Raw genomic sequence first — 14,479 nt, 5'->3', positions numbered from 1 at the left:
CAGCAAATGCAGTGGCTGAAAAGAATCTGAGGTAAAGTGACTGACTATAGTAAAGCTTTAATGAAAGTAGCTTTACTTAAGTGATAAGTAATAGCTGCTGAGGACTGGGAATCAAATTACTGAAGGAATAGAAATTCTTAGAAACTGAGTGAGGGTGTTAACCTTCTTCTCAGCACAAATACAGGTTGGAGATCAGACCTACTTGCTCTAGAATTTATAGTGACCAGGAATAAATTCAATCTGCTAACATCAAAACATGCTTCCTTTATAATCAATAGTGATTTTCAAAACAGTAGGTCAGAAATTACAGAAAACACTTAAGATTATTAAACCTGAAAATTCTTTGGCACATAAATTTTATATCCAGCTTGACACAGTAAGTAATACTTAGAAAATTCACTATTGTCCCTATAATACCATTCAGTTTTAATACAACCAATGTTATTTAAAGCACTTTTATAGTTTATCCTCCTGAATAGCACTAAATAAAATAACATGATTTCTCCTAACATGTTTGAGGTTAACTTTTTTTTTTAAAGAATTCCAGTATTCTCACAGATGCAATGTTGCAGTTTTTGAATGAAGCCAAATAAACATTTACCTCATTCTGTGGACTGGCTTTCAAGTTAAGGAAAACCAGCAATGTGGTCTCTTTCCTTACTGTGAAAAGCACAAAGAACTATGCTGAATCTCTAATAATCAGACATTGGAACACAGCACAGCTTTTCCGTCAAAGGTACCTTATGTTTCGTCTGATTTAAAAAAAAATCATCCTCTTCCTTGATTGTGGCTCTACTATAATAACTGTGCAAACTCAGACCAGTAAACAAGTATAAAATACAAATTTCTAACATTAGAGCAGAGAATAGGAAGAAAGTACTTTAAAGGAGATGGTAATTAACCTTTCTGCTCTTTGAAAGAGACTTTGTGAAGGTACATTTTTTAGTGTTTTGGAAAGTAGAAGGTTTGCAAGCTTTAACTTAAAGGTTAGTTAACTTTTTTTAAAAAATGTACAAACTCTTGTGGTCATTTCACTAACTGAAGTTTTCACAGAATTGGAAAATGCAAGTAAGTGGTCCTTTCATACCTCTAGAGCCAGATTGGCCTTCTGCAGATAGAAAAATGTGGTCTGTAGGCCACTTTAGGAGAAGGGACTTGGGCATCATGTTTTTTCCCTCTTTTCACCCAGCTACAAGTCTTTTTTTCTTTTTCTGAAATAAGCTACTGTTTAAAACTCTAGTGCATAGTTCCTGAACTGCTGTTTTCCATAGTCCTTCAATGCATTTTACTTGATTAACTATTTATGAAGCAATAGATTTGTTGCTTAGTTGAGCAGCTGACCAAATACACTGAAAGGAAGAAAGAATGCTACAGTATCTGATGTGCAAGGAGCTATAAAGAAGAATCCAGAAAGTTGTCTCCCACTAACCACATGGTGCCTTCAGAACTTCAGTGAAGAGGTTTATGAGTACTTGGAAACCTACTACCTGCTAGCAGACTGGCACCCTGATAATGTAGGCTGTTCTAGCAGACTGAAAAGTGACTTCACTTTGTGTCTTTGCTCCTGCTGAGTACTGGATGAGAGCAGGGCATGTAGTACCTTCTGCAGTTGCACTTGTCCTCAGAGGCATCAGCACTTTGATAGCAAGATACTGATAATTGCCCAAGTTCAGCTACTATAAAAGTGAGATTCAGTAGCAGCATTTTGCATGTAAAGCCATGAAAAATGGCATGATTACAGAAAGTGTGTCAAAAAAGAATCTGTCATCCCATGCATGCTTTGCCTGCAGCAAATTGTCTGGTGCTTCTTACGTAAGGATAGAGACAAGTAATTGTGCTGGTCATGCCTGCTCTGGTGTGGGAGTAAATGACAAAGGAAATTATATTGGCTGCTTCTGTAGGAGAGTGGTACAGTATTTTAAAACAGGGACTAAGAATGGAATCCAGAGACCTAGTATTTCAAAGTGTGTGGAAATACTTAATTTTTTTTTTAAGCAAGTCCATTAAGGAAGCCTAGCCTCAGACCAAGGAGCTGTTTGAGCTATTTGCCAGGACTGCAGAGAAACTGAGGTGCTTGCCTGACTTCTGCTTGCCTTGTGGAGCAATGAGCTATGCTGCTTCTTTGCTAATCACAGACTCGGGAAGTCCTCCCACAGTTTCTGGACTGGACTGGCCCCTGCCATGGACTTCAGCTTGACACATGACCAGACCGGCACAACACATTTCTTGGCAGGGCTATTCACTAAGCAAATAGTAGAATGAAGTTATGTGAGGTGGCTGAGCTGAAGTAGCAGTTCCTTGCTGTTGAAAGGCATAATACTACTTCACACTATGTACAAAGGGAACACTGAGTGTTGTGGGGAAGGGGATAACAGGACTGCTAGTCAGCACCAACAAGGAGAGCAGCTGGTCACTTAAAAAATAAAACCTGATATTTTGAGAACAAAGACAAGCATGATAGATAAAATGGTGCATATATAAAGCACCCATTTATCTACCATTGCAAACTCCTGCCAGTCAGTAATGCACTAGATCAAGGAGTAATTCTACTAAGATTAAAATACGTGTTGTGTTTGACACCACCAATAGTAACAGGATCACTTTATAGGAATCCCACTCTGCAGCCTCCTTCAGTATGCTGAAGAATTGTGGAAAGCAAAACTGAGTTTGCATTCCTGCTCTCAGGGTAAATTAAGCTAGGTAGGTAAAATACTTGTCTACTATTGCTTCCATCATCATGTTCTTTTAAAATAGACTGAAATCTTGACATCAATCACAATGCATTATAAGCACAGCAGGAAAGTAGCATCACTGCTAGATCAGTCTGTTCTTGTGCTTATCACCATTGTCAATTTACAAAAAACAAAAAGTAGTAGTTAAGGGAAAAAGTAATAGTCAAGACCACCTTGTTATCTTCCTAGACAGCTAATAAACCTGTTTACAGCAAGAGGAGACTTGACTACCCACAGTATTTTTAAGGTTGAAAGAACTACCAGATTTTTTCACGTGCATTAGAAAAGGGTAAGTTCCAAAGTTGCTGGTTGGGTTTTCATTACCATATGCCAAGCAATTTGTGCTGGTTCATGATGCACTGAAAGTAAGGATCCTTCTTAGGATGACTTACTCTGAGAGGGAAGAGAGGAAAGCTCTAGCTGCTTGACTTTAGAGTATATAAACAGTTAGATACATTTGCAATCCTCACTGAGTAAGGGTCTGATTGTACTGGAACTCAGCTACACTGAAACCTCAATCCAATAAAAAAAGCTAATAAACAGAAAAATCAAGGGTAGCTGGGTTACAAGTGCAAAATATTTAAAACCTCCTATTTTTTCAATTGCTATAAAACTGGTGTTTTCTAGACCTTGGTGAGCATTGAAACAAACTGTTTTACCATTATCATAGGTTGAGGGGGTCAGGGAGTTTAAGTTAGTCATTTATCGGGGATTGATGGATCGTGAATTCCCACAGTAATCGTCCAGCAGGAGATGGGCTGTGGGTGAGGCTAAAGAGTCTCAGCCTCACTGAGCATCTCAGCCACTCACATTAGGTACCCACCAGCCTTTGAAGTCCAAAAGTGTTGACTTCAAGGTAAAATGATAAATAATTTGTACTAGCTATAGATAATCAGCAAGAGTACATCTGTTAAAATAGAAAATTTTATGCCTCTCTCACTGGTCAATTCCCTCAAGTTTTCTACACTGAGTGTATTGTCTGCTATAATATTACTCAGTGTTGCCCAAATACAAGATACCATTCATGGAAACAGCAGGGGAATGAATCTGCCACTGAAACTCACTGAATGGAGATGCTCAGCTTTGCATAGTACAAGGCAGCTCTCTATTATCACTCACTAATATATGCTTCTTCCTCATTGTGTCTGCAAAGGATTAAAGTAAAGCTTGTCTTGATTTGTCATAGGAAAACATTCGATTGTAAGAATTAGTTTCTTCATTACATTAATCTGAACTATGCCTGTAGGAACAATTTATCTGGATGAAGTTTGGGCATAGCTGCACTTCATAGTTTTTATTCAGACTTTGTGCTGAGTTTGCAGTGACATACAAGTAAAACTTGCATGCTGCACATGCCTGCTCAGTGGTGAGCATTAGCAAAGGTTTTGTTACTAATTTTGTACACACCCGAGTCATCTGCTACTGCACCCCCTGCAGTGTCTCCACAGCCCCTAACCAAGATTGTTACTGTGGACTGTTGTGTGTATCAGTGACACACACAGACACCTGGAACTGTGTAGCTGCTGCCTGCCATGTGCTTGTGCCAGGTAAGTCGACAAGACACGCAGAAGTGAAAAATTTAGGAGTGTACTTGGAGGCTGTTGTATCTGGGCTCTACCACTGATTTGATTCAACTCTTGTATTCTCCAGTGAACTAACACACTGGTGCTTCCATCTAGTGTATTCCATTGCTGCTTCTGCATCTTTTCATTAACCGTGCAGGAAACAGCCTCTCAAATTTAAATTATCTTCTTAGTTACCATGGGCACTGGGCTACACATCCACACAACACAAACCTGCTGCCCTGAGAGGTGGGGAATATCCATCCTTGGAGATGTTCAAGACCTGACTGGACACAGCACTGATCTGGTTAGACCCATTACACCCACTCTGAGCAGCATTTGACTGCACCACTTCTGGACCTCTCTTCCAATCTAAATTATCCATCATTCAATTGGAGTCACTACTAGAAAATCCCACATCATGAAAAATGGGAGATCTGAGTCCATACTCTGACCAGTTTCATACAGCTGCTGGAACTCAGTATTCTCCAGGCCATTGAGGACATTGCTGAAATTGGTAGGCCATCATGTATTCATGATGGATTTGCGTGACACACGAGTAGCATTCACCAGGCTACAGAAAGTGCTACTGCTCCCTGGTGATAAAGACAGGGTGCAGAACAGTCGAATTTGATTTTGTTCTCATATTCTCTTTACATGAATGAAGGATCACATGGGACACTGAGGATAATGCCTTGTCACAGGGGTAAAATCTCTAGAGGTCACCAGACTTGCCACCCAGATGCAACCCTCCATACTCCCCACACCTTTCCAGCCTTCAATTAAAAGAAGAAAAATAACATATAAAAGGCCTCAGAAATCTGTAATGTAGTATTAGGAAAAGCTCAGAGACATTGCAAAGTGCCAGGGGAAGGTAAGAAGCAGGCTATACATGGCAATAGAGAAAAAAGCAATTGCACCTGTGCTTCCACACCAGCCCCCTGCTGATCTCTTCGGAGGCAAAGGCATCTTCATGCACTATCAAGTAATGTATTTGCAAGGGAAAGTGAAAGTCAGTGCTGCCAGAATTAACATAAACCTTGTTGCACGTTTCTTTTTTAACTATGTCTATTTTCAGGTTCAAGAAGGAAATGAGGGGCAGGGGGAAATTTCTTCATCTCTCAATACATTAACTTGGTCTCTGAGGGAATTCTTAGCTTGTACATTCACTCCACTGGAACGCAGTAGAAGCACTAACCAGAACATATCAAGCAGAGTCAGCATTCACATCTTCTCTTCAAAGTGCATTCCTCAAATCCAGAATTGTTTCTTCTCCATCCTCAGGGTCTCTAGAAGTTTAGCCAATGCCAAACTAGTGCTGCTTTCCTTGCCTGGCTTACAGTGGTCTTGAATACATTTCTCAGCTCATTAGTATCCTTCTAAATTCTGGGCCAAGTGAGTTTAATTTCAATTTCTATTTAATTTATGTTTGTCTCCTGCTAATGCTAGCAGTTTTCTGCAGGTTTTCCTATCTGTCTTTGAACCTAGTTCAATGAAATAACCATGGCACCAGCAGCTCTAAATGAAGATTACCAGTCTTTCACACTGTGGTAATGATACTGCTTTAGTCTTAACCAGGAATTAATAATTCAATGCCTCCTAAAATTGCATGTTTTCTTTTTGTTCAGAGACTACTCTCTATTCTTGCCTCTATCATGTCCAAGTAAAAGCACCCATTATATATACAAAATTAAATAACTTCAACTAGAAAGCTTAAGAAAGAAATACATGAGAATAACAAAGTATTTGATCTTAATGAGGGCACTCACCTGAGATATTCCAGAGAATTCAAAGCTTGTCTGAAATGAGCAGAGTAGGAACCACATTTAACTGTGTGGCTCTGTTTCTTGGCAGAAAGGTACACAAATCAGGTCAGCCATAGCTTCAGGAGGTACTTCCCTTCTAAAAAGTCCAAGGAAAAACAGGCACTTCCCTCCATCTTATAATTAACGGACTAAATATTTTGATAGCATGTTGCATAACCTAGGCAGCTCTCAGTGTGCTGCCTTCACTGTCTGTCTCTCTCCTCAGAGCCTTTCTCCTTAGGTACAGGACACCTCAGCAGCTCACTTAGAGCCCCATATGCCTCTTAAGAGGGAAGAGCAGCCAGCAGAAACTTAACCAGCCTTCACCTGCCCCCAAAGACACCTCAAACAACACATTTTAAGTTCCATAAGTCTGACTTCTCTGTTTAAACTATTTCTATAGAAAATTCATGACTACCTCCAGGCATGCTGTCTTTAGAAGTTAGACATCACTCCAACCTACTTGCAGGGAGAATAGAGGTTCAGCCTCAATGTATCTGACACATAATTTAAAAAATTACCTCTGTGTCTTGCCCAGACTCTCCTACAGCTCCTGGAGGAATATAAGAGTAAAATACAAGTCCCAGCCCAATGCCAGCTGAGCAGCTTAATAATGAGCACTTTGGTGCACTTCCTCCTTTTCCCTCCTCACACATGCATCGACCTAACTGATAATCTCCTGCTCTACCTTTGTCAAAAATCTGATACTCCCCCTAACTAGCAATTAGTAGTACTAATTAATTAATGGATAAGATCCTCAAAGAATGGAAACACACCATTTTCCTATTTACTTAGATAAAACTATTTATAAAGAGAAATCCATTATGACTGTCAAATGCAAGGATGGCAGCCCTGGCTCAGAGTGTCAGTGCATCAGAAGTAACTGAGGGCCCTGGGAGTGTTTTGGGAGAGGGACTACCATGCAATTGCTGTTCTTACTTTTTTCCCTAGACACTTGGTGTAGGTCATTGACAGGAACAGCTCAGTGGGTTTTGTGGTGCTTGTATCTGATCAGATATACAGAGGAACTCTACTGTTGGGGAGTTTTGTTGGATTTTTTTGTTTACTTGGCAGGCATCTCCTACAGGTATCTTGCAGGGAAGATTAAAGGGTTTGTGAAGACCTAAGGTAGAAAGGTAGTGGTTTTTTCCATGTACCTTCCACATATTTTTCTCCTTGTTTCCACAAGTTTGATGTTTTGGGCATGGTGTCTTGAGAATGAGAGAACTGGTGATGATGTAAATAGTTGATACAGTTACTCTTTAGGAGCTGTTTACTCAGGGGCTTCATGAAAACTCAGAAAATACTTGCCCCAAAATGCAAGTGGTACAATAAATTAGTTGAAATATGTACTTTGTGGCACTAGGTGGCTTTTAAAGTGACCCTTAACGTGGCAGATAACTTTTTTTTGTAAATTTAAATGTAATTAATAATACTGATTTAGCCACATCCGTGTTTCTTTGAAGTCTAAAGCTTCAGTGCTATTGCAATTACTTCTCCAGATGAGTTCTAGGGGCCTTGGCAATTGCTGCTGTTGCTATTTTGATCGTATGCCCTAAGAGTATAAACTCAGTTATAGAAACTCCATCTGAGTCCATTTAATGAACTACATGAATCAGAGACCTGCAGTAAAGCCCAATTAGAAATGAGTGGACAGGGAATATTGATCTCCTTAAAACCTTTTACAGCTTTTACGATTTGCCTGGTCACTCATCACTGCAGCAGGCACTGGCCCTTTCCTGCTAGTTCCTTTTCATTCACTTGCTAGGATTATGGTCAGATTAGGATGTGATTGAACAGATCAGCTGGTAGGAACCCTGGGGTATGAGGGACAGCCTCCAGATAACCCTTCTCACACATACTCACCGTCCTCTGGGTCAGGTTTTATTATTAATTCAGACGGAACTTGTATAGCAGTGCCTGCTTTTCCTCTGAGCAACACCATAAAAATCCCTCTGAGATTTTATCATCCTTTTTACTAATGAACATGGTGTCTGGAGGCTCTGAGTTCACAGAGGTCACAGCTGACTGCATTACCATGCAAAGCACACCCATGAAAGTGTCCTGTGAACTCCCCTCATTGGAGACCTTCAGCCTTCTTTGCAGTATATTACTGGATAAGAACCCCTGTGGTAATGAAGCACACGTTATTCAAATGAGACATTTGAATAAGAAGTTTAAGAAGTGTGCATTAAAAGGGATTTTTGGCATCCCAGCCAAAACACCACTCAAAGTCAGTTGGTTCCAGGCTCTTTTCCAGGCTGCACCCCAGATGATGTATGGTGTCCAGAAGTCCATATCCAAAGGGTGTAGGTGAGATTTGGATCATTAGATTTTCAGAATTATAAAAGTCTCTGTTCAGTTGTTGTCCAAAGCTGGATACACACCAGATATGCATATTTCAGTCTTCACAATTCAGGATCTGCTTCAACACCCACAGAGAAGCACTCTAGGCTCAGCTGTGTTCAGACCACCTGCGCGAGTAAGTGCTAAGGAAACTCATAAACAAAGTGTTCCTCCGTTTTGCTTGATTTGATAATAGAAAGACAAGAGTCAAAGCTTTCTCTATTTCACCAAGCTGTGTAGGCTTGTCTGGGGCTGGCAAGAGGGATTTGAGGACAAAATGTTGAATGTCTTATGATGAGAGTCTTTTGAAAATCCTTGGTGTGGAATATCTGGGGATGACCCGCACCAGAGGAAAAGTAATTTTAGTTTTCTAGTAGCAGCTGGGGTATTTACAGGAATGTCTTTCATTCCCAACACCGTTCCAAAGGCTGTTTATGAGCTTGAAATTAAATAGTTGCTTGAATAAAAATGCAAAGTAATTCCTGAAGTAATCTTGGGCCTTGTTCCAGAGACTGAAAGCTCTTCAACCACTATGTTAGAGTCATACACCCTTTGTTCAAACCAAGTTTTATTATCACATGAAGCCCAAAGTAGAACAGCTTTAGCAGGCAGAGCTAAGAACAGCTCTACCTTGAGAAAGGCTTCTTACCTGGAGGAGGGGAGAAATGGAAGTGTTTTGAAGAAATACAGACCTCTTCCCTCTCAGGACAGAGCATTTGTGCTCTAGAGGCTTTCTCAGACTCTTCAGTACTTGCAGGTATCTGACAAACTCTTGCCATGAAAGTTTAGAGTAAACAGGTGATGTGTGACACGCTAAATGTTGCTAATGAGCATCAGGTGTTTGCAGGGGGAAAATGGCTCTTCCTCTTAGATATGGTAATTATTTTAAAGATCTATTTAGCATTTAGATTGCTTGGGGGAAAAAAAGAGCTTGGAAAAGTTGATTGCCTTGAAAAGCGCTCCGGTACCAAGTGGGTCTCTTTGAACATTGCTTTCATCTCCTCAGAAAGAAAGCAGAGGAGACACTTCATCTTGGGGTAATTAGAGGGACTTTGACATCATAGTCCTTGTAAACAGCGTTATAACGGGCAGTCTCCAGTTAAAGAACCATTTAGGAGGGATAAAATTGAGAGATTGAACAATCTGCAGCTCTGGGAGGAGCTGTGAAAGTACCAGCTTGAACATTCTCCCTCCCTAATTCCACCCCCAGCAGAAGACCCTTTGGTACCTTTTAGACTTTGCTACATCTGTTACATTTTTAATTACATATTTTCATCAACAGGCTGCCACATCATCAGCTCTCACACGCTGAGTGATTTAGCCTAAACAAATCTCCTGGAGGTACAGGAGTACACTCCACGAAAATCCCAGATCTGGCAGGAGGTAAGAGCAAGGAACCCAATCCCCCTCTGGCAACTGAATATCTCCATCCACAGTCAGGCTGCACCTGTGCCAGTAAACCTGGTCTAGGGAATGAATTAAAAAACTAAAACTTCTCAGGCCAAAAGGACAAAACAGCCTGCAAGTGTAATACACCAGGCTGAGCAAACCTGGCAGCTAGGAATAGGTCTGCAACAATTGGTCACTTTTCCTCAAAAATCTGAGAAATGGCCTGAAGAAAACGACTTCTGCTTCAAACAGATCCCTGCACACCCGAGTCATTGAAACTCCAGTGGCATGTCCCCTGCCCTGCAGCACTCTGAGCAGCAAAGGCAGTCCAGGTGATAAGCCAGCAGAGTCAAGCCTTCATCCACATGTACAAAGATGTTCTTATTGGGCAGAAATATCAGTGTATTAAGCAGTATTGCAGATTAACAACTTGAGATAGGTAGGGTGTTTCAGAAGGGAATTGATGCTGGACAGTGAGGGAGGATCTGTACAGAGCATCCCCTGAACACTATCAGTACAGAATGCAAACCCTATCCAAACATTAGCTGTACTTCTCTCCTTCCTAGTAGTCCCTTCAAGATTTGTATATCAGCTTCCCTGTGTCAGTTGCTGAAGAAATACCAAGCAGGATAACCACCAAGCTGCCCTCTAGCCCTCAATCTCACACCTGCCTTTGTCCAGTTCTTTAATGCTGCTTCTGCCACAAAGCTGGTGACTGCCAAGCAGCATTGTCCCAGCCAGTCACGTTTCTTAAAGCCAATAATGTCAAAATTCACAAATAGAAATTTTGACCAAGCAGGAGCAATTCAGACTGAGTCTGTTTCCCAAATGTGACAAGTGTATGCACTAATGAATAACATCCACACAACCCTGCAGAAAGAGAAAGAAAAATGCAGCAGTGAGGAGAAAGTCCAACATCAATTTCTGCTAAGAAAAATGTTTCTCTGTTCAGCCTCCTTACTCATAATATCTATTTCAAGACCAGAAAGGAGGAATGCAGATGTAAGTGAAGGTGATAGCAGAACACACAAGGAGTAAATAGAGCAGAATTTCACCCTGGGGAAGCAAGGGTGTAGGTGCAGGTGTGCACACCAGCTGCAGGGCAGTCACTGCTGTAGTTAGCACAGCAAGGGGACCAGGAAAATTGTTGCAGCACCAGCGTGGTGGCCCCAGCAGCTTGTACAGCCCAGCCTGAGGTCCAGGCAGTGCCAGCTGTGTTTCAAGTCAGTGCTGACCCTGGTGCCTGAGAGAGGACATCCTATTTCATGCTGCACCATGACCACAGAGAACTCACACACCAATCAAGTAAGGAAAAAAGTCAACAATTAACTAAATTACTCACAGGAGGAGGCTTTATTAGGATACACCTAATTTATTAAGAAACACCAACAAAAAAAGGTTCCTATTTGCTCTTCCAAGATGGCTGAATTCAAGGTCACTTCATGTCGCAGTACTGGGATAATGTGACTGGTTTGCAGTCTCTGAGGATCACAGATGACAGCAGAACACATTCTTTTTGCTCTGAACCTTGGTAAAATGAGGCAAAACTGAGAATTACCTGTTTATGTTCTCACCACTGCACTTCCAGATGTAGTACCAATGGTTCTTGTGTTTATTTAAAAAGGGCAGAAATCACTGGGTTGAGGGGTGGAAAAGATCTAGTTCAATTCTGGTCAGCCTTGGACTGTCAGATCCTCACTGAGATCCAGAGAAACAAGACTCAAGAAACAGTATTCAGAGACAGCAAGGAGAGAGGCAGGTGGCTCCAAGACAGGGCTGGGACATCAGGCTCAGCTCATCCCAGTGCCCCACTTTCTGCTGCAGCCTGAGATACAGACACCCTCACACCAGTGCACCCTGCTGCCAGTGGCTGGCATGACAAGCCTTCTGTGGGAGGTTTGAAAGTCACAGTCTGAGCATATTCTTCCAAGTGCTGGCTGGCTGGCACAGGCCAAGCTGTCTCCTGAAATGAAATGGGACAGCTTGCAGAAAGGCTGGGGGTAGCTGGCACTAGAAACAAGAGACAGGTTTATGTGTTCCTGAGAGCCTGAGCCAACAGTCTTGTCCTAGCCTCCAGTCATCACAGGAGGACACCTACTCTTTTCACATCTCTTTCTTCTTCACCCTGTTGCTCTATTGGGCTGAAAGGCATTCATCAAGCTTCTTCCCATTTTTCCTAGAATGGAAACTATGGCCACACTTAAGTGTCCTCATACTTACTTCAGCACTTCCCCATCCACTGCTTTTCTGCTTGCCACAGCTCTGGGAACAGCACTGCATCTCTTCAGCAAGGGTGAAATGCAAGCCATCACCTTCAAAACATACCAGCATTGACATGATCTCTGGTTTGCCCTCATTGTATGGGAGGACTGGGAAACAAGGTGTTTTGGTGGGTAAGGAAATTCACACAAACTTTGGTGAACTATAAAATATGTCATTTCTTCAAATAAATTGTTCTCTGTGCTTTGTATGCTGGTGTCCTACTTCTCTGAAACTGCTCTGGGCACTTCCAAAATACAGCCATACTGCAGGGCCAGTTCTGGTACCCAGCTGCTGAAAGGAAGGCAGCAGCAGACAGCAGCAGGTCCACAGGTCAGAACTAAACAACCACCAGGAGACCCCATGGCAGCCACAAGGGGCAATGACATGCAATGCCAGGGCAGGAGGTGAAAAGGGACATCAAGAGCTGGGATGAAGCCTCAGAATGCTCACCATCACCCCAGCAGATAACAGCCTCCATGCTTATAAGGAGCTGCTTGAGAAGGGCATACTGTGATCCATCCATCAGCTGAGACTGGGATGGGGAAAGACAAAGGAGCCCTGCACTCTTGAACACAAAATTCAGGGAGAAGAGCCATTGGGAAAAGAAAGTAGACAGACCTGGAAGTGCAGAGGGGTTCATGGGTGGCCTTTTGGGTCAGTGAACCCATTTTGTTCACTTCATGCTCATGAATTTGTGTCTCCCCCAGGCACTGGCCAGCTCATCACCCAGCACACTGCTGCTGTTCTGCCAAGCTCAGCTCTGCTGCAGGCAATGGTAAGCTGTACTAGTTTCCATGGAAATCAAAGAGAGAAAAGCTGTTTTCCACCAAAATCACATTCAAAACACAATTTTGTCCCAAGTGGGTTATTTTGTTATCTTTTCTCTCAAGCTTGTTTTTTTCTACCATGCGGTACAGATGAAACTGAATTTATTTTAATGACACAGATTTGTAAAGCATAAGTTTCATCAATAAGTCAAGCAGAAGTAGCTATTTCCATTCAGATGGGATGTCTCAAAAAAAGGCAAGTCTGAACACTTACCTGTGTCATTTTCAGCACAGAAATACTACCTTGTTCTGGCCTGGTTTTCATAACAGGTCAGTCACTGGTGAGATTTAAGCAGCATTTCTCAAACAGATGCAGATCAATCAAAGGTTTGTTCACTTCCCTCATGTCCCCAGGCTTCCCTTGCCCAGTGGCTCCTTTGCAACATGCTGCAGCAAAGAAACAATTTTTTACACAGCTCTGGACTGTACCACAACTGTTTGCAAAACACCTTACAGAAACAAAGCCCTAGAAATGGGGATGGCTGCTACCTTACACCCCAGCTAGGAGAGTGATGGAAAGGCAATGCCTCCTCTCCTCACATGGGCACAGAGTTTTCTGCTGGAGAAGCAGAGCCAGAAGTCCAGGATGCTGCAAATATCCTGTTTATTTTCATAAAGAACTGTACTGCTGATTTTTCGCTACTATAGCAGCAAAACAAACACACTGAAAACAAGTTTTGTTCCAGGTAGGTCTAAATATCTAATTTCAATATTTGCAGTTCTCCAGGGCTTCTCTGCTTCTGTTTAAAGTTCTCACAAGTCATGATGAAGGAATGAATCTTAGGCCCCCTAAAAGGGAGGGATACAGGAGCTCTTCAGCTCCTGTCTGAACACTCACCAAGCAGTAGAGACCAAAAGAGAAAGGATGCAGAGAGCATGTTAAGATGCTTGCTCGAGGGAAGAGCAGCAGTCAGGTTTCCAGATGCTTCTGAACTTAGAATGTACTTCTAAAATGCTGAAGAGGTCCAGTTAGAGGGCCAGAGATATCCCCTTCCACACCCTGCAGCCCAATAGCAGAGGGTCTTGAGAATTAAGAGACGTTCCATAAAGTCTCTGTATCAAGCAAATACCTTTTAACAAACTGCAGAAAAAGATGGTCCCTTAGCACCTAGATTTGTTACTGAATGTAGCCTGGAGAATACCTCTGTTTCTAAGAAAATAATCTGCTTTGTGAGTTCTCAAATAAAGTATTTGTGTATTAAAAAAACCCCCAATAAACAATAAATCCAAACAACTGATTTTCCTTTTTAGATAAAGCATCTACTAAACTTGACCCAGCTGTATGACTGCTGTGGACACAGTGTTTCTAGGTTTTCAGCCTCCAGCAGAGAAATTACTCCCCTATAATTTTTCCCACACGATGTTCTAGTCCCTTCTGAGGCACCTGTTTCTACTCCAATTTTTCTCTATCTTATGTAGGTGTCAGATGACTGCATGTCTGACCCTGTCCTCCTCAGAGGGTAACCCAGCCCACACCCCTTTCTCCTTCCCTCCCAACCCTCTAGTCTGGCTCTTCAGAAGATCAAAATTCTATCATTTTCCTAGGCAGGACTAAA

At 41.9% G+C, this 14,479-nt stretch overlaps 1 protein-coding gene across 1 annotated transcript in view; it reads right to left on the bottom strand.

The window, feature by feature from the left end:
• Positions 1–13,216: 13,216 nt before the first annotated feature.
• GALNT16 (polypeptide N-acetylgalactosaminyltransferase 16) overlaps positions 13,217–14,479 on the bottom strand; it is a 75,734-nt gene continuing 74,471 nt past the window's right edge. Inside the window, exon 15 of the mRNA XM_083863168.1 lies at positions 13,217–13,310. Coding sequence (XP_083719294.1) covers positions 13,266–13,310 — 45 coding nt within the window. The 3' untranslated portion in view covers positions 13,217–13,265. The remainder of the gene's footprint in view (positions 13,311–14,479) is intronic.

The sequence above is a fragment of the Zosterops lateralis genome (assembly GCF_965231275.1).
Source record: "Zosterops lateralis genome assembly, chromosome: 6".
Classification (NCBI taxonomy): domain Eukaryota; kingdom Metazoa; phylum Chordata; class Aves; order Passeriformes; family Zosteropidae; genus Zosterops; species Zosterops lateralis.
The sequence above is the reverse complement of the archived record's forward strand: the minus strand, read 5'-3'. Positions and strand labels throughout refer to the sequence as shown.